The sequence below is a fragment of the Pseudomyrmex gracilis genome, unplaced genomic scaffold, assembly GCF_002006095.1.
Source record: "Pseudomyrmex gracilis isolate BER0280 unplaced genomic scaffold, ASM200609v1 scaffold_903, whole genome shotgun sequence".
NCBI lineage: Eukaryota > Metazoa > Arthropoda > Insecta > Hymenoptera > Formicidae > Pseudomyrmex > Pseudomyrmex gracilis.
The window spans coordinates 1,442-25,443 of NW_018021487.1; the positions used below are offsets into that span (position 1 = coordinate 1,442).

The following is a 24,002-nucleotide window of genomic DNA, read 5'->3' on the forward strand; positions in this document are numbered from 1 at the left end:
TCGTGGACATGCGTTAGTTTACGGAGCGAAAAAGTGATTACAATTTACACATTCTCTTAAGGACCTGGCCGCTCTCAGGCTTCTCTCTGGTAGTAAGGCTGTAGGAGTATATAGAGAGTAAACTATTTTTCGGTGAAGAAACAACGGGAATTACGAAATGGGCAATGTTTATTTCGCACTATCTACTGCCTTAGTGTTAGCTAATGAAAGACGTGTGTTAAACAACGCGAAATAAGTACTTGTATAGACAAAAATAAAATAACTCCAAGATTTACTTCTTACTCTATACTGCTTACTTCCATTGTAGACGACCCTTTAAACATTATAGCGTTTGAAGCAGCCGATTCGAAAGTCACCCATCGCTTTAGTATTCTCTTAGATACGTTCCAAAATCTTATCTTGGTAATTTAAAACTATAGTACACGTGACGCAAAATATAGCATTTTAGTAACCAAGATAGGATTTTGGAACGTACTCCTGAAGGAGACATCTCAAACTATAGAAAGCTATTTCCTTATAAGCGCATAATATTATTTCATATCAAGTAATATTCTGAGCACATTTTTGGAATATTAAATGTACTATTAATATTCATAGAATATTCTAGAATATTCTAAGAATATTGTGTGCTCATAGGGTTTAAATAAAAGTCAGTTAATGAATGCGCCACGAAAACATGAAAGTTGTTGTGTTTATTGCAATTGTACTGTCGCGAAACTTGTCGTATAAAGCCCATCACACATAAAATTACTTAAGACCGTAAGACGTAAGGAAATTGACCAATCAGAAATTTACGTCCGAAAGTGATTGCGACATAGTATATATTCTAATTGGTTAATTTTCTTACGGTTACGTCTTACGGTCTTAAGTAATTTTATGTGTGATAGCCTTAAAGTGTCAGACATTCTCTGCGATTGAGCTGATATTAAACGCCGATATTTTAAAACATATATTTATCTATATATATAAATTTACTTAGTTTTTATTTGTTTTTATTTACTAAAGATATTTTTCTATAATATTTTTAATAAATTATACATGTTACAATAAATTATATACGAAGAATTATTACTAAAAAAAAAACCAATTGTTATTTTTTGCATGATTTATCTTGGAGTTAGTATAAAGGTTATTTATCATAGTCACTTATGCATTTGCCTTGGACACTCACGCGCTTTGAGGGTCACTGTTCTATATTTAAAAATCAATTCAAACGTATCGATAAAAGCAAACACGTTCTTAGTGATTTTTTCGAAGAAGGATTGTTTGTGAAAGTTTTCTATATTTGAGAGGAAGACAGATGCACAAAAACATCAGAAATCCTATATAAAATAAATATATTCAAATTAAATCTAATTTGAATTTAAAAAATTTCTGTAATTTACAATTACAATTTAATCTATATCGGACAACATATTCTATACAAATCCTCAGTAAATGCTTACTAGATTTCACATGAAATTATGAACGTTCAAGATGTCTAATGGATTTTACTCCTATTTGCTATATTATTATTTCTCTTAGAGAAGAATTAAAACAAAATATGGTTATCTAACTAAATTATCGAGAACACAATACAAATCAAAGAATACATTTCTATATTTTATTTCTACAATATAACACTACAAAATACAAGCATGTAACAATCATATTTTCTGAATATGAAAAACTAAAGATCTATCTACAGTTTTAACAATTAAATATTATGTGAATATTTTATAGTATAAATATAGTAAAGTTTCTTATCGTTGCCGAATCAGGTTTGTTCGCGTTTATTCATCATAATTATTGACCAGTGTTCTTTTGTTTTAAATCTTCCACGGTCTTCGCAACAATAGCTTTCCATTGTTCGGGTTGATGTTCTGTGTACCAAACAACAATTTCATCTAACATTTCTTTTTGTTTCTCAGTACATTTTTTGCATTTGGTCTGAAAAGCTTCACTGAAAATATCTAAAATCAAAATACACAAAACTTTAATATTTTGGTTTTGATTGGTAATATGCACAAAGTGTATGTGACTATACGCTTTCGTTTCTCTTTGATTAAAAATTACATACAACATTACAATAATTTTGTACGATAGTTTTTACGTTCTTGTATAAAAATTGCAGCTTTTACAAAAATAAGATCTGATTGTTACATTTCTAAGAGAATTAATCATTTATTTATAAAAGTAGACTTTTTTCAATACAAAATAAAAGTGGCTGGAAAAGTTGGATATATATATATAACAAAGATTTTGTAACTTTTAATTTTCAAGATTCTTTTATATGTGTTTATATTATAAGTAATTAAAATTGTTTATATATAAAAGATATATGAAAGAAGCAAATGCATATCTTCTCGAGAGTGAAACTCTCAAATATAGTTGTACTGTAAATTAGCATGTGTACAAAGATATATGTGAAAGTTGTTGTTTACAAAAATGTTTATCAAGCTATTTTTTCAAACTTGGAAATACATAGAAATCGCGCGGGAACATGTCTGGCAAGTATAAGACGATTCTTGTACTTCGTGAATGACATACCTCTAAAGAATTTCGAATCTGATGTTATACACGGTCCAGTACCCATAAAACAGTTGTAATATTGCATTCGCAGTTTTTCGTTTGCGAGTATACTAGAGACATCGACATCATCGTATTTATCAGTATATTTTTCTTCTTCTGCGAGAACGCACATCAGCGCAATACCGATGATTGCCACAACGTAAGTTATTAGCCGCGTCATTGCTTCACCTTAACTTGACTAAAGTAACTCGAGATCTGGCGTCGATCGATTGGTACAGCTGCTTTTATACGTTTTACACGACACGAAATAAAAAAAACTAAAACATAGTAAGACGAAGAAGATTATCTTGCAATAATTATACTCTCATACATATTGATTTAAAAACTTGAAAACTGAATAGAAACTTACAAAGAATATCTATACAAACATAACGTCCATGACTTTATGTGACATTTCATAAATATTTTATGCATTTGTACAGAATCTTTTAGACAGTTTATCTGAATTGCCCACTTTGACTTCTTTCGAGTTTTTTTAAAAAAACATACCAGATGAATTATACAACGATTTTTAAAAAAGAACACAATGTAAAACCGTCAGCCGATCAGAATTTATAAAAAAATAAGCTTTAATGAACAACAATTAATACTATAAATATAAAACTAATAGATATAAAATAAATTATGTGACCGAAATATGTATAAAAATATTATATATTGTAAGAGAATGACAAGATGTTAACAAATGTTTTTTCTTTAATAAAATAATATAATAAAATCTTTACTGATAATACTTAAAAAAATTAAAATATTTTGAGAATCGTAGCATTGCAAAATTATTTCAAATTAATTTAAATGCTAAGTATTATATGCATTCTTTTAAATTTGTTTTCAAACCGTAGTTATTATCGGATTTACAAGGTATTATCGAATGAACTTGTACGTACTAGAAAACTCGCGAGAAAGAGAAAAATATTTCTATTTTTCTAAACCTAAATATATTCCGTGATTATTTACAGATGTCGGTCATCATTTGTTATTAATACTGATTAATGGATAACATTATATCTTATTAAAAAAAAAAAATTCTGCACTATTTTTTAACGTCCATTATCAAAGTATTACTAATTATTATATTAAAAATTTATGTATATTGAAGAAAATAAAAAAATGAAAACAAAAAGTTTGGAAATAATTTATATGCATAGAGTATAGTACAAACTAATAATGAAGGTCAATATGAGCGTATATGCTAGATGTTCGGCCTGAGATAGCCAAATTGGGAAGGCGTCTGCATGGAATGCAAGAGATCCGTATTCGATTCTTAACCGAAGTGTCTTTTACGCAATAAAGTTTTTAATTTTCATGAAAGGAGAAATAAATTAGGTAAATCACATGTACGTCTAATTAAGCATCCTATGTAAATTTTCGAATTAAATTTAATTTGAATTTTGATGTGTATTAATTTACACGATTCAGGAAAGTTAGAAAAAATATAAAAAAAAGAGATCGCTCGTGAAAAATTCATTAAAGAAATTGGAAGACCAATACAAAATAAAACACTGAATGTTTGTGTGTAATGGCATATTTATTCAGAACGTCACACGTTTCGATATTGTGTTGGATCTTTTTCAGTAACAAACCGGTTAAAGATCAAAACATCTGACGTTCTAAATAAAGTATTCTATTACGCACAAACATCCAGTCTCACATAGCATAATTAATAGCATAATTCTTAGTTTGAAATCTTCACAAGTATTTAAATTATTGTTAAAAATAATCATTTTGTAAGATTAACTAGCATTGATTCTGAATAATATTTCTCACGAGCTAAAACGTTTGATGAAATATATTCTTGATATAAAAATTTAAAATTTGATTTTGTGCGTTATAAAAAGCAATGTTTATTTATTTACACATGACATTTAAAAATTATCATATATATTTTGTTTATTATCACATAAAATAAAATATAAATTTATTTAGCGTTTTTTCAAATTGATTTATGTTAACATTTATAAATACAGAAATAATAATAATAAAATATGTTGAGATATAATTCTTAAAAATATGTTAAGAGAGATAATATGTTATGAGACATAATTCTTAGAAGACAAAATGCATAGTCACATATTAGCAATTATGTAATTACAAAGTAGCAAACTTCGTTTATTTATGACATGACACTACTATTATTTATATGCTATTATAATTTTTTCTTTCTCACGCTACACACACATCAGCTTATTTACACATAAAAAACCTATTTGCATGATTTATCTAGACATCAGATACTATGTTTATCAGTTGTTTTGTAGTATTTGCATACCCACACAGAACAAACACTCCATTAGACATTTATTAGATATTGCAAGGAGCTTTTGATGTCTAATAGAGGTTTTGTTCTGTGTGGAGGATATTTATCACTTTGTAATATTTTTACCTTCTCACAATATATAAATGCGTATTTTATTTATTCGTAATATTATACAGTAGAACTCCAGTAAAGTAAATAATGACTGCGTTTAGCAGAAATCAGCGCTCACGAGTGCAGTCCAAGACAAAAGAACAACGAAAAGTAAGGCCTGGTTTATATCGGCAAATAAGGCCTTGTTTTGGCCTTGTTTATGCGGGTAATAACTATTAATTTATGCCGGAATTGGTACAGTTCAACTATAGAATTTCAATGCTTCTGTTATATTCTGTTATGCTTATGATAATAAACAGAAATATTAAAATCTTAGGCCCGCATAAACCAGGCCTAAAGAATAACTGCGTATTAGCAATTGCTGAGCGCTGATTTCTGCTAATTGCAGTCATTCTTTGAGTTCGTTCCATTTCACGCATATGCGCGCATTTATCTATAGTACACGTCACGTATAGTATAGATAAATGCGCGCATATGCGTGAAACGGAACGCAGCTTTTACTTTTTGTTGTTCTTTTGTCTTGGGCTGTACTCGTATAAATTTCAACCAATCAGCGACGACGAGACAAAGACAGAGATCCTAATTGTGATGCTTTCTATCGCGGACAGCTCGCACAATGGCAAGGCGCGTTCCATATTATAGTTCAGTGGTTACACACTTTCAGTTCCGTTATTACTAGCAATACTGCAAAATTAATAGGTTCACGTGACGTATTCTATAGATTTTTCAATACTGCCAGTAATAACGGAACAGGGCCACAGTGTCGTCTGTGTACGTAGCTGGAAAGCTCCCATAGAATAAAATTCCCTATGAAAGTATGTACAAACATTTATGTAAAGTATGTGAGCGTTTATGATCAAGTTCGTGGAAGTAGTTTGATATCAAAGGCCTCAATCTAATTTTCCGCAAGTTTGTAAATATTACGCTGATAAATTGTTTTAATCGTTTATGCATCAAAAATGAGTTACTACGGTAAAGTGGTGTTGCATCAGCCGTACCGGTTAGATGTGCGTAGTTACGCTTAGATATTTTTGGACAATCTTCGGTGTTTTTACACCGATTTCTTCAGTTTATCAGTATTTTTAACGAACGTACAACTCCGTGGCTTGTACCCAAACCACGGTTTAGAACCTGTGTCACGATTCCTAAAGACTTAGAATGGCGTATGGACTAGCTTGAAACGGTCCTTTGAGCCATATATGCACCAAACCAAACCAGTTACTACGGTATTCAATCTTTTGCAACGTGACGTATTATATCGATGCAATGAAGTTTAACCTAAAAGATACGTTTTAAACATAACGTATCGTGTATTATACTTGTCTCCAGTTGCCAATCAAATTTCATTAAACGATGAGCGATGCGTATCAAGGGCCTGCTATTGTTGCTGATTTGCATAGCAGGGAGCAGCATTGTTTTTATTGCCTTCAGCAATCAGCGACCTTCCATTCAAACTTTAGTGACGGAGACTCACAAACAGTTACGGAGCTTCCAGGTGTGTGGATATATCATTCTGCAAATAAATTATTATTGTATATTGTTTTATAAGCATGTGTCGCATTAACTTTTATATTTCGCTAATTGCAAGATATTGTTTTAAGGAAAATTTAAAAGACGTTGAAGAGAAGCGTCTAGTGACAGATTCTAAATATCTTGCATTGCTTGGTCTGGATGGGCAGACAAGCACTACACCGATTAGTCTCAAGCCACAGAATGTGACGGTTGTGTCGCTCGTAAGGCCTGGAAACGAGCAATATATCTATGGCTTTGTTAGAAACGTCAGCCACTTTTTGCCAAATAATAGTATTGTGATTTATAGTGTTGGTTTAAACGAAGATTCCTTACAAAGTATTAGGCTTGCTTGTAACTCTACGAGATGTAATGTGATCCACTTTGATCTAAGCCCATTCCCTGCTCATGTTGAGGATGACACATTGCATGTTTATAGACCTTTAGTTATTCAAGTAAGTAATTTTCTAAGTTACTTTTGTAATTTTTCTCTTTCTAAGAGATAATCATATTGATTATATAATGTTTTTCTGCCACAGACAGCTTTAAATACACTAGGTAGTATTATATATATGGACTCTAATGTACGTCTGAATTCTTCAGATGTTGCAAAATATCTTTGTCCAAAATCTGGAATTTTGACTTGGCCTACAAGGCATGCTATTAGTTCTCTAACACATCCAAAAATGTATGAATACTTTCACGCTTCAGCTGAGAGTTTTTTCTTTCTCCCATTGATTAGAGCATCACATTTAGTAATTAGCAATCTTAAAGATATTAGGGAAAAAGTAATGCTGCCTTGGGTCCAGTGCGCTTTGACAAGGGATTGTATTTCTCCTATTGGTAGGTATATTTGTAATTTATGTATATGAATACATATAGAGTTTATATTTAATTTCTGTACTTCAATGGAAATATATTAGTCATTTAATTTAACTATCTGGACGTAAAGTATCTAATCAAATGTTTTAGGTGCACAATCGGCAGGCTGTAGATTTAACAAAAAACCACAGTATCGATATTCAGGTTGTCACGCATATGACACTTCTGCGTTAAACATAGTGCTGGGATTGCATTTTAACTTCGATGACATGTATTACGTATACAAGGAGCGAGAAATGTTTTTTAATAAGATTCAGCCTGAGGAGATCACGGAAGAGTATCTTATGATTACACGACAAAACAACGCTACTGAGACTAATGCTAAAAATTTCGTATCAGAGCGTTAAACATTTTTTGATCTCAATTTATCTTAAGTGATATGTCGAACAAGCACAATTTAATTTAAGATTGTTAAAGCATTAAATTAAAAATTATAATAAACAGCAAAAAAGTGACCACTAAACATTTATCTTTTTATTCTGTTTAATGTTAAATATTTATTATTTAAAAAACATTTTATTTTTCTGAATCTTCTCTGGGAGTTTTTTTTCACTTTCTAAAATCAGTACTCGTGCAAATATATTTCCTCGAATCTAACTTAATGAAATAATGATACTACATTGCAGTCTCGTTACATTTATTCGTAAGGTACTAACTTCTCAACACTTTTGAAGTATTTCATACACAATTTATGAACTCACATACCCTATTTTCGATTATGCATAATGCTAATATTCTCGAACTCTTCTTAACTAGGACCGACACAAAAGCGAATAATACAAGATTTTATAATATATTAAATAAGAGAAAGCCAGAGATAGCTAGATGTTTAAAACCAAAACAATGAAATAAAAACGCCTTTCTTATAATTACAAAAGATGAGGTTTTTCTTCTAATATTAATTACAGTAGAACTCTCTAATAATTTTGAGCATCAAAATTTTGATTTCTCCCTTATGGGCAGGCCAATAGATTTTATTATTAGTGATGATTCTCTAATATTTTTAAGTGCAATTCGTGGAATGCGCGTCTATTTCTCTCTTCACTCTAAGGCTGCATTCGAGGAGCGCGCTCATTTACGCTATTGCATCATTCTGGGTTTGGTGCAGTTATGACGCATCATTTTATCTTTATCGCTCATTAGATATAAAAGATATAAGATATAAAAGATAGAATAATCCAATAGCGCTGATAACGCGCTTCTCGAGTGCAAGAGTATAAGAGTAAAAGAAACATATCTTTTGTCTCTTGCTATCAGTTCGTCGCTAAATAAGAAATAATTTCGATTTTCTAGGAAGAATGCGCGCGGTCTCATGTGTTCGAAATTACTGGAGTTCTACTGTAAAATTTTATTCTGAAAAAAAAAAAACATTTAAAATTCTGTGAAATATTGTACAAGTGATATAGAGTAACCGAATCTAGTTAGCATTTCTCTAATGATTGGCACTTATTAATTTTTTCTAGTTGTGTTAACATTTTTGTCTATGGTCATTTTTTACGTGACGTTTTAGCAATTTTGATTTTTCATCACAGACATATAAGAAATGGATTGCGCGTGTGAAAAAAGAAGTGAGTCAAAAGAGAAAGACAGATGCTTTCAGGTAAAAACCCGTGTCTCCATTTCTGTCTGTCAGCATCTGGAGTTTATTTCTTATGTTTTTTACGGCAATATTTTTTATTTTAGAGTCATTTAATTATAGTTATAGTTGGCACTCTTGAAAACAAATTAATCAGGTCTTTAAAGTGTCAATCATTAGATGTGTTATTAGTCTGTACACACTGTTTCAAGTACGCGTGTTTTGCGTAATATTAATGACTAGCTTTTTCTCGGCTTTGACGTAAACATGTCAATAAAATGTATGACTATAGTGTAATGATTATAGTGTCTTCATATCATTACGAATCTATATAAGTACATTATATAACTTATATAATCATGGATTTTTCTTCTTCTTGAAGTTGCTCGATATCAGACTTATTCATAAAGTAATACGAAGGCTGCCGAGATTTCTAGAAATTTAAATAAATTAGCTTTCTGCGTTAAAAACATATTTGTTATCGGATTATACATATATATATATATATATATGTCTTACCAAATCTTTGACAATACGTTTTGCGCCTGCCTTAATTAATATGTTACTTAAAACTTCTACGGACGGCACGCCCATTGCGTAGTGAAGTGCAGTTCTTTCCAACTGAAAAAAAAATATATATATTTTTTTATGCATTACATGAACACACAACACATTTATACTTTTTTGTAAACACACACGTACATAAATTAAAATACTAATAAGCAACATTGGTCACATGTTTTACAATTGTATATTATTATATTATTTATTGTATAGATTTTCTGACTCACACAGAATCAACTTGGCTTTACTTATCACGTGATTCATAGTTCTTACTAATTAAATGATTCGTACGTTATCGCCGATGCGTAATGTTTCCGGATATGTTTTTGCAATGAATTTAACGATCTCTTCATTCTCTTGAAGTACGGCAATGTGCAATGCACATCGACCGATCGAATTTTTCCCAACAGCCAGTAATTTTCCACCTCCGTTATTCTTATTTAAAAGTTCCTTTACTCGATCTTCGTCATTCGCTCGAATTGCAGCATGTACTTCCTCGCGTTGGTTCTATCAACGAACAATTTTGTTAATTATGTTAATTATGTTTTTCTTATAAGATAATGAATCAGATCATTTCATAGAATGTTTGGCTGTCGCGTCAACTCACCACGTAATTGGGGATTGATTGTAAAAATTGTACAGTAGCTTCGTGTCCTCTTTGCGCGGCAACATCAATAATGTTCGCTTCATCATCTTCGGCGTCCAAAATGTGATCATAGCCTTCCAGTAAAAGTTCGACTAATTTTTCCGTCTCACCTTGCGTATTAAACAAATATCAATATAGTTTTCTCCACTTTTATCAATAACTTTAAAGCACAGTTTGTTCTTTTTTTTTTACCTCTTGCCGCGAGATAAACAACGAAGCGATCAATCTCGCTGACGTTCTCTTGAATATTCGCCTGTTCGGCAACATCTCTGGCTGTTCGATACAATTCGTCTCTAAAACCAATGTTCACCTGGGTTTCTAATAGCAGATGGTACAAGCCGTCTTTCGAATATGAACGTACTGCCGCAAAATGGATCATGCTTTGTCCGTGTTCATCCTGACGACGAGAGAACAATATTTGTTTATTTCTTTTCGATGTGTGTAACATTTTTACTTATTGCAGAAATCGATTTACAGAACATAATTTATTATTGCAGTGCAGTTCAAGGATCTGTTTTTGTGTGGAAAACAATGTTGCATGTTTTGTTGTTCATACGTACTCTATTAGGATTGCTAAATGTAGATTCAGGTATGTCTGAATCCGGACTTCGAGGATAACCGGCGTCGTCATCTATATTTTCATTCTCGATATTCTCCAAATTCTCTTCTTGTCGATCAGGTATAATGAGGACATCAGATTCCTGAAAAAAAAAAAAAAACGAATCAAAATGAAAAACAAAATTAAGATACACGCAAATTGCAATATATTATAAAGAAATTGTTTCAAACATTTTGAGTTTTTTTCTTCGATTCTATACATATCTTAAGAAATTCTTCTATTGTTGAAATCAATACATGCAAATACCTGATCGTTAGTCTTGTTCTTGCTGGCGAAGTTGTACAAATATGTCGCAAGGTATGTGATCGGATCTTTTGGACGAGCGTTAGCAACTTCCGTTAATCCTTTAATTAAAGGATCACCTAATGCTAAAAAAATTAATGATTTTATTACGTTTTTTTCATATAAAAAAATGAAAAATTGCATGAAGTCTTTTACAAAAAAATATTGTGCTTACATGATGCTAAATAACGACCTTCCTCTGTGCGAAAGATTGGGATGTCAACTTCGCTGTCATCTGCAAAAAAAATCTATTAGATTTATACGAAATAATTAAAGAAAATGTGTATTGCGCATGTTATTTTTTAACTTACAAAACAAATTTTAAGATTGCGCACAATTAATAAGTATAGTTGTAAAATACAATGTATATGTTATTGTTAAACTAGCATGCGCGTTATTCTTGATTTTAATATTTGCAAATTGCAAGCTACTGAAAATCATTATTCCTTTAAAAGTGTATTCATAAATTTTCACAAAATGCATTGTATGTATGTACATATAGTATATTTATAAGAATATTTGAAGTTTTTGAACTTGAAACATATTTATTTTTATACCGATATCAGTCTATATTGGACTGCTTTTGAAACTGACAAAGTGAACTGAATTGTCCACGAAACGTCGGTATAATAATGATATTAACGCGATTCAAAATCAGATCTTCAGATATTCTTATACCATTGCGAAAAGATCAAATATCGGATTATAAAAATGAAATTTATATAAGTCATTTTATTTTCCTTTTTCAATTCTAAATTTAAAAAGTTATTGCAATGTAATAATGTTTTTCAGTTTTGCAAAAGATGTTTTATAAAATATTGTGCAACACCACCACTCGATAAAATGTGAGAAAAACACAGAAAGGATAAAGTTTAATATTTCATATGCAAGCTCAATAAAAATTCAAGATGCATAAGCAGAGACGAATACACAATTACGCAACAAGCACCGTCAATTTGTCTGAAAAAAAGTGCATTGGTGATTACTTATGTAAATGATGAATAATTACAATCGACTGTCATTCAATAGACGTTTAAATATCAGTAGACAGTTTAAATATTTTATAGGAATGATTTTCTGCTGCTGACTCTCTAATTTGTACGTAGTAATAGAAAATATATACGTATGTACATAGATTTATGTATAATAATAATTGACATTTAGACGCCTATTAGCTTAATTTTTAGTTAACAAGTTCACATTGTAACGCTTAGAAAGGTATAAAAGGGGGTACATATATATGTATATAAAAGTTTATTTTACAGAATAAATAATAACATTGAGTTGGAAAGACATGTGCTTCGTCATTTTTGTGTGTAAACATCGACTCGTGCATTACATATAAAAAAGAAGCTTTTAAGAAAAGACTTTAACAGTTTTGAAGCTTGTGCTGCCGTTATTTCGAGAAGTTTGATACCTTCGACTTTACATGAATATAACGATATGCTTAGAATACATACAATGTATAGAAGTACAGACATAAATATATTATAAATATATATACATATAAAAAAGTTACATATTTTATATAAATATTCAGTTTTATATAAATGTACAGTTGTATAATCTTCTCGCTTCTTCGAAATTATTTAATTTGCTGATATTTTGTTTTTGATGGCATTTTACAAAAAAAATAAAAATTATATACAAATTTTTTTCATGTAAAATCGTTATTCATTTAAGGAATGTTACATTATATACAAATAAATCGTATATAATTCACCGAAAATTGTCTTAAATAAAAGTTTACATTGCACAATTGTGAAACGTTGTGCGACAAGGTGTCGTGTACAATAATTCTGATTATTTACTAACCTAATCAACAATATCTCTCTCTCTTTTTTTCTCTCTCTCTCTCTCTTTTTCTTCTCTGCGTTCTCGTCGCCGGTTAATCCAATTAATAGAGTGACTATGACTACAATTTAGCAATTTTAATTTTGTATGTAAAAGAACGGTTGTGGGTGCACGAGAGAAAACAAAATAACGTTCACATATCTTTCCAACGCATTCTTTTCTCTTTCTTTTTTTTTCTCTAGCTCGTTATAGCCTAAAGATTATCTAAAAATTTCAGTCTGTGAAGAGTAATTGACAGTCAAACATTGGCTGATAATTATCACAGAATATTCTATGAATAAGCGTATTAACTGTTTCTTAGAAAAAGACTTGAGGAAAAATCGGAGACTCTCGAAGGCGATCAAGATAATCATTGATAATTAATTTTTTTACTATTATAATGTCTCTTGTATAATTAAAATTTGTCTACACTAATTAGAGAATATCTTGATAAGAAGTAAGAAGTAGAATACATTTAGAACATGTATGATATATTTAGGATATGTATATTTGATCACTGATATAAAAGATCGAGATTCATTGTAAATCAAATAGCAATCTGCTCTGAAATAAGTTGTTTCATTTTTTTTTTTTTTTTTTATGAATGAAGTTGAATATATTTAAGTGTTCTAAAACCAGAACGTTTTTTTGCATAAAGTTTTTCAGTAAATCGATACTTTCTTGAGGAATTTGAAGTTCATTTTGTTTTATAAAATATTGCAACTGTTCTTTTGTTTTCTATTTCTATCGTTTTCTATCTTCCTTGTATACAGTTTGTTTTTGTATATAAAATAGAAAAAAAATAGATAATTCCAGATCGTCTTCAAGAGCTAAAGTCTATTGTTGGGAGTCTATTGTTATTATTGTCTTTTTGCGATTGTGATCGTTAAAATTCATTTATGTTCTGAGATTTCTGGACACGTTCGCCCGTTTGCGAAATATGCCGGTGATCAGATTAGCGATCTTCATTGAGTTATTCAAGGACAATTCTTTCTCTAACGTGATGATATTGTGCACCGCTCTAGAGAAGTCTTGGAGAGTCTGCAGCTCGGTGATGCCTAGCGATTGCTGGTTGCTAACCCTCACCATGTCGCTCTTCACAGTGTCGCGCACACTCAAGCCACGCACTACGCACAAATGTCGCAGGTTGTCAGGTGTCTTCGAGAGTTCAGAAAATCGGATTATCAAACAAAATCTCAGAGTATTGCCTAGAGCATGCGGGCGAGCCGTCAGAAAACCTAACTTTTGGTCCCGCTTGAATTCCAGTTTCTGGTCAAACATCATCATCAGTTTGGCTATCCTGACGTAAGCGCGGCCTACCTGGCCCGGTCGGTTTTCGTTGGTACGGCAAATAATCCTCAAATGATCCTGAATGTTCACCCACGCGGCAAGATCACCGGCGCTCGTAACGTATACGCCGCGTCCGTACGGCCAATGCTTGCCGTGAAGACGCCGGTCGTCGTTTACCTCGAATTCCGTAATCGGTAACAATAGGCCGGCTGCTGCCAACTGCGCTCGTATCCGGCTAGGTTGGTCAAGAATCTCGTTAAGGGTGTAGTATGTACCAGCCTCGTCCTCGCTGCTTCCTTGCGCTAACAGATCGGTAATTTCCGGGTTCATCAACTGATTAGTGATCTCTCTCTCGACTTCTTCCAATTGATTCACCGTAAGAGTCAGTGGTAAGCTATAGTTGACCAAGTTTCGTGTGCATTCTATAATACCGGCTTGCACAAATTTGGTGGTCGGATCCAAATCGTACTGTTCAATTGCGCTGATGATTGTTTCATCCGGCGGCTCCTCTTCGCCCTCTTCATTTTCTGTGTTAAAGAAACGCGGCGGCGGATGATCGGGCAAGTCGCCGCTCGCGGTGACGCAGTGCAGCTCTCGGATGAAGGGGTCGAGGAACTCGGTGAAAACAACGTAGCTCTCGAAGTCGGGCGCAACCACGCCGTAACCGTGATCGTCGTCCGCGATGCTGCTGACGTTGGAGCGAGCGCTGTTCATCTTGCTGCCGTTCTCCGTGATGGTGCCGTACTTTTTCAAAGCGGGCCAAATCACGTCAAAAAGATTGTGGTCCATGCGAGTCACACGGTGCTTGATCAAATCGAAAATGGGTCGTTTCAGGCAACGAGCGACAAGTGTACCGGCGTTCGACGGCGTCTTCTGCGCTGACGATCGCCGATTGCCCGCCAACAGCCGGAAACATCGCTCCAGGATAGCTAGAGTCTCCGGTTCGCTCACATCTCGCCGGGCGGAGTAGATATCATCTCCGGGAACTGTAGATCTCGGCCAAGTCAGTAGCAGCGGTGATTAAAAGAGCAGCGAGTTAACAGCCCGTCGTGATGAAATGTGAATTGATGAGAAAAAGCGAACACATGGAAATTTCGCAGCAACGTTAGTGACAATTATCGATAAATGAATGTTAACATTGTGATTTTTACATGCGAAACATTTTTCAGAGAGAGGTGTAAAATATGTTTAAAGACGAAGCAAATTTCTCGATTTTATATTTTGAAATTTGTAATAATAAATTTTTGCGAGAGAATCTAGTCGAAAAATATTCAGTTTTGCACAGAATAATTGTTATTGCGAGATCAAGAATACATGTACTATGATTACTTATTTGTACGTTAATTATCATATTTTATCAAACAAGCAAAGATTTATTTGATCAATATAAGCCAATGTGCTAACTATTTGTGCAAAATATATTTTTTCTCTATTTAATATAGTTTTTATTTCTTTGTTTAATATATAATTTATTATATATATATATTTAATATATATTTAATATATATTTTTTATTTATTTAATGTGTAAATACACATAATAATTTGAATTGAATTCAATTCAAAAATTCATCTATGTGCTCATCATATATAGATGAAATATCCAATTTACTCTTTTCTTCTTCATAAAGATTAGAAAACTCATTGCAAAAGACATCTTGTCCAGAAGTCGAATCCGGATCTTGTATTATCTACATTCCATGCAGACGCTTTCCCAATTCGGCTACAAAGACAATAAATGAATTTGTCGCAATATTTGAATATAATTCAAAAAACTAAAGCATTTTTCAACCCACTTGAATTACAAAAAGGCGTATGAGCAAAATGTAGATAATCCGGATTCAATTCCAAGATAATTTTTATCGGATTGGATTTTTTAATTTCCGTAAGAAGAGGTAAATTTTATATTTCATCTACACGTGATGCAAACCAAATTTATCCTAGATGAATTTTCGAATTGAATTCAGTTCAAATTATTGTGTATTAATTTACACGTTTAAATAAATAAAAAATACATTTTAAAAGTAACACTTATAGCTCACATTGACTGAATAAATCTTCGCTATATGAGCTAAAATTTGTTGTTAAATTAATTATATTTTAGTTCTAAATACATATATAAAATTCTTGATCTCAGTACTCTTATATTCATATGTTGAAATAATAAGTACAAATATATAGAGTGAATTGATACTTTATACTTTTGGTTCGATCACTGCGCTAAAATGTGTTGAATTGATATTACGTGCCATAGTATGAAAATAATTGATCGAAGCGTCAAAATCAAAATTCACAAAACAAGAAAGAAGAGGGAAACACTTGTGCACTAAACAAGAGTCTTTTGGGATTCTTACGCGACATTTGAGGGACGGCCGGATTGTTGTTGTCTAGAAAAGTATAAATCGGTCATGAACGAAAATGGATATTGCAAACTATCGAATTGAACGAGAAGTTTCTTGTGCGATGACGAACAATTAACGGATACTTGACGAATCGCGACACATAGGATACTCTTTTGTGCCAAAGTGTGTGCGACGTTGCTGTTATAGATCTTCACGAAGATTCGATTCAACGATCTTTAATCACGATATACCACATGGTCATCGCGACTATTTTGTTTTATCATTAATAGTGATCTAAAATGTCTCAAATACCTTTATCTGTCAGCATTTCGTCGGCGAGTTTTTCGCTGGCTCCGAAATCGCGAAGAAGTTTTTTGTGCGACATGTCGCTTTGGTTTTGCTTGTAATAATCCGCCTTATGTCCGAACTACATAACAAAAGATAATATTTCGTAAGTAAATAATATTTCATTATTTCCTCGTATTAAAATATGTGATTTATTTTACATATAGCATATAAGAGAGAATTGATTCTCTCCGTTTTTATAAAATTTGATTCTCGGCATTTGATATTAAAAATTTTGTCAAAAAAATTTTAGTCGTCGCTATTTCTATATTCAATAATTAAATTGTCTCTATATATATAATAGTTAATAAAAATTTTGATAATAAAAGTTTTTAATATTTTGTTAACACTCACGTTGTCCTGTACTAAAGGATTGGCTCCCAGATGCAACAAGAGATTGTAATAATGACCGTTGTCCGCGAGCGTTGCCGCATAATGTAACGGAGTGCGTCCGTCAAGATCGATCGCATGGGCGGTTTCTGGAAACCTTCCTGCCAGATACCTAAATCGGATACAAAATATTTAATGGACTGACGTGAGCTGATATCGTGAGCTGTACAGCCTGTCATTCGTAACGAAAGTCAATCGTGACATAACTGAAGTAAATAATGAGTTAACATTGACAATCGGATAGCGTATTCATTAGATAGAATCGAACAGTTTTATGTTTTCTTCGTTACTTGATTAATAAAACAAATAGTTAATCATTAAAATTCACAGATAGTATCGAACAGAAACAGAATATACAAATGTTTTATCAGTAACATACAGAATCCTCTAAAATAGCACGAAAACGACCAACTATAGCAAAAAATATATAAGAAGCAAACTTTATAGGGCGTAAAAACCCACCTAATGATGATAAGAGACATAGACACACACGCAAAAAAGATGTAAACCGACCGTGCAACACGATCCATGCAGTACACCTTGAGTAATGTTAATGCCAACAATAACTTTCAAGTTTTATATAACTTCAACTTGTACTTAACAAATAAATACTTATTGTGTTTTTAAAGCTTTCGAAATAAGCTACATACGCAATATAAAATAAAGGTTCTATTTAAAAAGTTCAATTTCAAGTCCTACAACTTTATTTGTTACATAGTTTTATATAGTTTTTGCTATAATTGATCGTTTATGATAGATATTTTAATGTTTCTAAAGTTTTAGAGAACCTTGTACATATTTTATTTTGAATTTTATAAAAATTCAGAAACGTCAAAATATTATTTATATATGCATTTACATTGTATATTTTATATATGTATATTTATTTTTATATTGTATATTTTATATGTATATACTTATTACATATATAATTTTATATACAATATATAGAAAGCACCAGAGAAAAAGAAAAAAAATAAGAGATTAAAATATATGCGCGCATATGTATAATATATGTGTAATACCTGATTACGGCAGTATTGCCAAATACAACGGCTACGTGTAATGGCGTTGCGCCATGCGGTGACGATTCGTCTCGCGCAATCGCGAATTTGCGCCGATCCAGCGCGCTTTGCAGATCACGAAGGTTACCTTCTCGCGCTGCCATGTGCACAGCATGGATTTTTCCCTAATATTGTAAAACAATTATGAATTAATAATATGCTTTGAGACGTATTTACGCGTGATGAGATAACGTACCATGTAAGACGGAACATTGTCAATGAACGCCTGGAGCTCCGGATTTCCGGATTGTCGTCCGACTAATCGTCGGCCTTCGCCGTTGAGAACTAGAGCCGCCAATTGTTCCATATTCCCGGTCTCCAAGAGTTTATCCACTTCCGGATCCCGGGCCATGCTACCCTCGTTTAATTCTACCTCCGCCGGCTCCTTATGTTCACCAACGATCACCTGCTGTCATGTTTAGGTAAAAAAATCATGCGCACGGCTGGAAGACTCGTAGACGATCAATAGATATTAATCACATGTGGGAATCCTACATGCGAATCGATCGTCTGTCTCTTGCCGCGCCTATACGCTACGTTGTACATATACGTGTACACATAGCGTGTCCGTAAAAATAAACTAACGAGTTGTCTCATAAATCAAGAGTTTTTTTTTTTTATAGGGAACTACAAAAAAACTTGCGTATCTACTTTATTAAAATAAATGAAAGACATGTATTGTTTTTTAATTTAAAGTAGATTATTATTGAACATGATTGAACAGGATTTTATTTATATTACATAGTACAGTTGTTACATAACATGTATATACGGTATTAGAAGAAGGGCGGACATAGATTGAGAAATCCCGGCTGCTTCTTTGTATTATACAAGACGTAGTGCAGTGACCGTAACAAAACGATTAAAACTGTACCTGCTCCTCGTCTTGCGCCGGGTCCTCGACGCCCGAGTCGCCGGTGCTCGTCTCGTTTCTCTCTTCGTGCTCGATAGCGGTTTCTTCGTCAGCGGCGATTTCCTCGATTTTTAGAGATTCCTCGTCGATTCCTATCTCATCAGCGACCGCCTCAGGCCCGTCCTCCTCGTCTTTCATTGATTCCGCAACAGGTCCGGTTACCACGTCATCGTCCGAAGACGCCTTTTCCTCGGCATCATCCGCTTTCGGCTCTTCCTCCGCCGCTTCTGTATCCTCCTGCTGTTCCTCATTCTCATTCGCGGCTTCCTCGTTATGTTCCTCATTATTCTCATCCTCGTCGTTTGCCTCGTTCTCATCTCCATGCTCTGCCTCGTCCTCGTCTCCGTGCTGTGCTTCGTCCTCCTCTCCATGCTGTGCCTCGTCTTCGTCTCCGTTTGGAGTCTCGGCCTCTTCGTGTTGCTCGTCATCAGCTCTTTTAATCTGTTCCATCAAATCTTCCATGTAATCCTTCATATCGCAGATCTGGAATAGCAAACCGGATCCCCATCCCGTATCGAGCAAAAAAAAAAAAAAAAGAAAAACAAATCTTCGCTCAATTACTCATTCCAGATGCTATTACAACACTACAATTTGTTGACCGGGATGCCACTCTATGTCCGGCGTAAGCAGTGCACTGAGTAATTATTAAATATTGACAATCAATATAAACGTGTATTATACAATTTTAAGTAAATAGATTAAGTCAAGCTTAATAGAGACAGATTATTGTGCACACAACTTGAACAACGATTGCGAGTATACCTTCTCGTTTGAATCCTTCATTGTGGATTCGGCACTACCAAAAGCGCTGTCTACGTCGCTGTTACTAACTACCTTCTTCATTCCTCGCGCGACAGCCTGTCCTACTTCCAGGAATTTCCAATCCCAATTTTTCGGATACGTGCCGGAAACTCGCGGCGCCTCCGGTATCACCGACAAGTTCGACAGATCCACGTCCGAAGGACGATTCTTGTAAAACGCGGGCGCTTTTTGCCTCTGTGTGTGATTTATCGTTCAAATTATGTCTGGACATCTTTTTCAAGTATTTATTGTTTTTTAATATATAGGTGACAATATCACTCACATTGTCTAATTTACTCTCGTCGGCTCCATGCTCCACTAGGAGATCGTACATGGCGCTGTCATCCTTAAGTGCAGCTGCGTAATGCAGCGGGGTTTTACCTTCGTTATCCTGGCCCGCTATTGTTGCGGGATGTTTGTCGAGAATCTCACGCGCGATGTCGATGTATCCCAAACCAGCGGCCTTTTGGTGAAAAAGAAATAAATGATGTGAGCGCTTTCTTTATTTCGTAGCAATTAAAAACACTTATTGGAGTAAGTATATATTTTGTGAGATCTTTCACCTTGTGTAGGACATTTAAACCATTCGAGTCCTTGGCGCATAGAATAATAGGCGAAATAGGTTCTTCCATTTTCTTTTTGAACTCTTCCAAATCGTTATTAACAACTGCTGTATGAATATCTTTTATTGTGCTCTGAAGAAGAAAAATTACAAAACTTTTATTTAGTACTTTTTAAATTTTTGTTATATTAATAATGTCTTTTTCTTTCGTCTTTGGATTTGTGGTCAATTTGTGATAATAATAAGGTACCATAATAGAAGGCACAGCTTCCAAGAATTTTCTGATTCGAGGATTGTTGCTGGTCTCGCATCGAAGTTTCAATCCATGTCCCTCCCACAACACTTGCTGTAATTTCCCAATATCTTTGTTGTGTATCCATATTCTGATGTTAGAAGGCTTGAAATCCAGAGCTGAAAACAAAAAAATGTTACAAGTGAAACGATATCTTGAAATTTCGTATCTTATACTTAGAAAACAAATGACGACATTTAAGCTTTATTTATGTAAAACCGATAAGATAGTAAAAAACTATTTGTTTAAAAAACTTTTAAGGAAAAATTTTTTAATAATAAATCAACGGCAGTTAAGTTATAGTTGTGAAATATTACTCTGACAAAAATTGCTTAAATACTTTGAATCGTTCATCGCTTGAAGTGACTAACACAATAAGCGAAAACTAAAACAGAAATATATGCCACGTCGCCATTGTCGTAAAAGTATTAGAGTTTGTTCATATTTTATGACTGTTCACGTTCAAACAGGTTTATTTAAGTATTCATGGACACGAGTTCTTGCGTAGTAGAGTTACGAAGATATTAAATATTTGAAATATATCCAAGACAAGGGGCCAACGTTTATAAATGCTAACAAATACTTGCACAACTGCATATGTGTATATAAATTTATAGAAAGATTATAACACAGATATTCATTATTTAAAAGCAGGTTTGTTCAAGGATTTCTATTATTGAAAACGAATTCGACCGATTCGATGTTTGGCATACGCCTTTGGTAATAGTTGCGTGCGCGCTGCGCCAAATATTTTATATCGTCTTGAATACGTCGGAATAGCGTGTGCAATTGCCGGTTGATCAATTTTCCAGGAGGTCGAAGAGTCGAAGTCCGTCATATTATACTGACACGTTCCAAGCTGCACGTCTGCAGTATATATAGATATTGCGTTAACTTCGTAAAAGGAACTTGTCATACACGGCTCGTGTTGTTTACAACTCTTTACCTGCCACGCTTCGGTGTTTCTGATAAATTATTGTAACCACGATCGCGCGTTTGCAAGAGATGCTTTATAATCACGCGATATTTTACATTAGACAAATACAAATGCTAAAACGGCAACAGCAATCGATCTCTCTTTTTACAATATCATTAATGAATATAGTCCTAACAGACTTTTAACTTTATGGAGAAAGAGAATGAAATGCAATATTTTCTAGATAAAAGTTGTTGCGCGTGTGAAGGATATAGCGTTAAATGAAAGAGATTAACTTTAATTTATTGCTTAAACATTAGTAGTATATATACTTTATTCTAATCGTCCACTTTCTGTGCAAAGCAATCTAACGAATTTCTTATACAGTCGCGTACGTAGAAGACGATTATTGGATATTGTGTTTACGAGAAATTGCTTTGGCTTCAATCTTTGAGCGTAATTGCTAGCATGTCGGTACGATCGAAGAATGTAGGAAGAGTTCTTATCATCGAAATTAGAACTCGGCCTTTTGCGTCTTAATAATAGGTCGATAAACACGACCTAGTTTTTTTATGAAAAACTTTTATTAACCCAATAAAAGTTTTTTGTTTTTAATAATTGTGTGTACGTCGCAATATTTTATTATAATTTATATCATGCGTTATGCGTTTACGTTTTATGTTCTAACTCATAGCGACAAGTATTTAAAATGCATTAGAATATGCAGAAAATTTAGAATAGCACGAAAATTTAGTACAATTAGACAATTCGGTTTGCTAGCTTTTTCGTTCAAGTATGTAAAAATTTGTACTCGGAAAATTAGAAATGAGGAAATTTCTCGTTTCATTCTCGTCGTCGTATCGAGCTTTGAGTTAACCTTGTCTTTACGAATTTATATGCTATCGATTTTTCGCGGTCATTAGAAATGAATATATGAGGTATAACGTGAGGAATATATGTATATACCCGCAAGTGTAGAAATCAAACAAAATCATGATAACATTCCACTTGACAAAGTTGCGCGCTTATCGAATTCACGCTTTTTTCTCGAAATTATTTAAATGACTCACTGGCACAAAGAGATATACAATAGCAAGAAATATATAATATTTAAACACATGTATACTTACGAAGTTGAATGTTAAAAGTAAAGCTGTGTACAACAGCACAATTTAATAAAAGTTAGTTCGTAAAGTATACTTTTTAGTTATTTACTTTCAGGGTTTTTAAACAAGAAGTGTATATATTATTAATATACGTGATTTTTGATCAAATAATACCCGGACTGCGCATATCTCTTCATATTTAATAAGCAAAGGGGAAAAATAAGAACAAGATATCGTAACATATTCGATTGTGAGTTTATTACTTTTGCAAAAAATTAGTTTGTTATGTGATAGTGATTTTTAAAATAGTTTTTTTCACTCGATTTTTTAGATGGAACTAATTGAAGAACACAAGCGCGTTTGTGTACAATTTTATTTTAAACTTAGAAAAACGGCGACAGAAACATATGAATTTTTGAAAACGGCTTTCGGAGAAGGATGATCACGTGTTTTGAAAGATTCAAACGTTTTCAATTAGTTCCATTTTAAAAATCGTTAGAGTAAAACAAGTTGAATTACAAAAATCATTATCTCAATCAGAATGACTTTTTATACAAAGCAAAACAATAATTTACAAATATATGTTGTAACTTGTTAAATATGTTACAATATCTTGTCGCTATTTTCCTCCTCCGCTTACTAAATATGGAGAAACATGCACAATTCGGATATTATTTGATCAAATGTACACATATATCAGATGTACAACATGTTTATCGTATCGTAAATGTCTATTGATAGAAGAAAAATATATAATTTCAAATAAACAATTTTATATACGTATGTTATGACTTCTCTAGTCCTTATTGTTTTTTAAATAACTATTCTTTTTTAATACTCACAATCCTTCCCGGTACTTTTTCTTCTTCGAGACATCATTTCCATCTCTGGAAGTTCGATTTCCGTGGGGTGTTCCAAATAATAAGCAGCCGGATGACCTTTTTTGTCACGAATGCTAGCGTCACATCCGTTTTCAATGAGAAGATCCCAAATCGAATCCCGATCGGAATCCTTACACGCGTAGCAATAGTGCAGAGCTGATCTTCCTTCCTAAATTTTACGGAAAGAACGCTTGAAATATTAGTTATCGAAAATAATTAAATTCACTTTTACGTACATCTTTCGAAAAAAG

General features: G+C 33.0%; 3 protein-coding genes across 10 annotated transcripts; 1 reads left to right on the forward strand and 2 right to left on the reverse strand.

The window, feature by feature from the left end:
* Positions 1-1,581: 1,581 nt before the first annotated feature.
* On the reverse strand, positions 1,582-2,784 carry LOC109861646 (ejaculatory bulb-specific protein 3-like). Its single transcript, XM_020441380.1, has 2 exons — positions 2,530-2,784; positions 1,582-1,952 (listed from the first exon to the last, which is right to left on the reverse strand). Exons 1-2 carry the CDS (start codon positions 2,729-2,731, stop codon positions 1,786-1,788), a joined length of 369 nt encoding a protein of 122 aa, XP_020296969.1. The 5' UTR covers positions 2,732-2,784; the 3' UTR covers positions 1,582-1,785.
* A 2,829-nt stretch (positions 2,785-5,613) lies between these two features.
* LOC109861645 lies at positions 5,614-7,782 on the forward strand. Of its 3 annotated transcripts, none has more exons than XM_020441379.1 (5): positions 5,614-5,754; positions 6,269-6,434; positions 6,541-6,903; positions 6,988-7,291; positions 7,421-7,782. In XM_020441379.1, exons 2-5 carry the CDS (start codon positions 6,300-6,302, stop codon positions 7,675-7,677), a joined length of 1,059 nt encoding a protein of 352 aa, XP_020296968.1. In that variant the 5' UTR covers positions 5,614-5,754; positions 6,269-6,299; the 3' UTR covers positions 7,678-7,782. The 3 variants fall into 3 exon arrangements, with proteins under 3 accessions (XP_020296968.1, XP_020296967.1, XP_020296966.1); XM_020441378.1 differs by lacking the exon at positions 5,614-5,754 and adding an exon at positions 5,762-5,848; XM_020441377.1 differs by lacking the exon at positions 5,614-5,754 and adding an exon at positions 5,763-5,911.
* Positions 7,783-7,843: 61 nt separating this feature from the next.
* LOC109861644 lies at positions 7,844-23,849 on the reverse strand. 6 transcript variants are annotated; one of them, XM_020441372.1, is made up of 20 exons: positions 23,713-23,849; positions 20,807-20,967; positions 20,558-20,689; positions 20,278-20,457; positions 19,956-20,189; positions 19,155-19,634; positions 18,477-18,689; positions 18,242-18,405; positions 17,181-17,328; positions 16,794-16,908; positions 16,494-16,526; positions 14,995-15,126; positions 11,193-11,252; positions 10,982-11,103; positions 10,677-10,817; positions 10,309-10,513; positions 10,078-10,226; positions 9,762-9,977; positions 9,426-9,527; positions 7,844-9,339 (listed from the first exon to the last, which is right to left on the reverse strand). In XM_020441372.1, the coding sequence occupies exons 1-20, from the start codon at positions 23,753-23,755 to the stop codon at positions 9,256-9,258; spliced, it is 3,114 nt and encodes a 1,037-aa protein (XP_020296961.1). In that variant the 5' UTR covers positions 23,756-23,849; the 3' UTR covers positions 7,844-9,255. The 6 variants fall into 6 exon arrangements, with proteins under 6 accessions (XP_020296961.1, XP_020296962.1, XP_020296964.1 ...); XM_020441373.1 differs by lacking the exon at positions 14,995-15,126; XM_020441376.1 differs by lacking the exon at positions 7,844-9,339 and having other exon boundaries at positions 9,444-9,527; positions 9,698-9,977.
* Positions 23,850-24,002: the final 153 nt, after the last annotated feature.

Coding starts and splice junctions, on each gene's coding strand:
- LOC109861646 (XM_020441380.1), bottom strand. CDS start 2,731: ATGACGCGGCTAATAACTTACGTTGTGGCAATCATCGGTATTGCGCTG. Junction 1,953..2,529: donor AGATTCGAAATTCTTTAGAG/GTATGTCATTCA, acceptor TTTTGATTTTAG/ATATTTTCAGTGAAGCTTTT.
- LOC109861644 (XM_020441370.1), bottom strand. CDS start 23,755: ATGGAAATGATGTCTCGAAGAAGAAAAAGTACCGGGAAGGATT. Junction 20,690..20,806: donor AAGCTGTGCCTTCTATTATG/GTACCTTATTAT, acceptor TTTCTTCTTCAG/AGCACAATAAAAGATATTCA. Junction 17,329..18,241: donor GGCAATACTGCCGTAATCAG/GTATTACACATA, acceptor TATCCGATTTAG/GTATCTGGCAGGAAGGTTTC.
- LOC109861645 (XM_020441379.1), top strand. CDS start 6,300: ATGCGTATCAAGGGCCTGCTATTGTTGCTGATTTGCATAGCAGGGAGC. Junction 6,904..6,987: donor ATAGACCTTTAGTTATTCAA/GTAAGTAATTTT, acceptor TTTCTGCCACAG/ACAGCTTTAAATACACTAGG. Junction 7,292..7,420: donor GGATTGTATTTCTCCTATTG/GTAGGTATATTT, acceptor CAAATGTTTTAG/GTGCACAATCGGCAGGCTGT.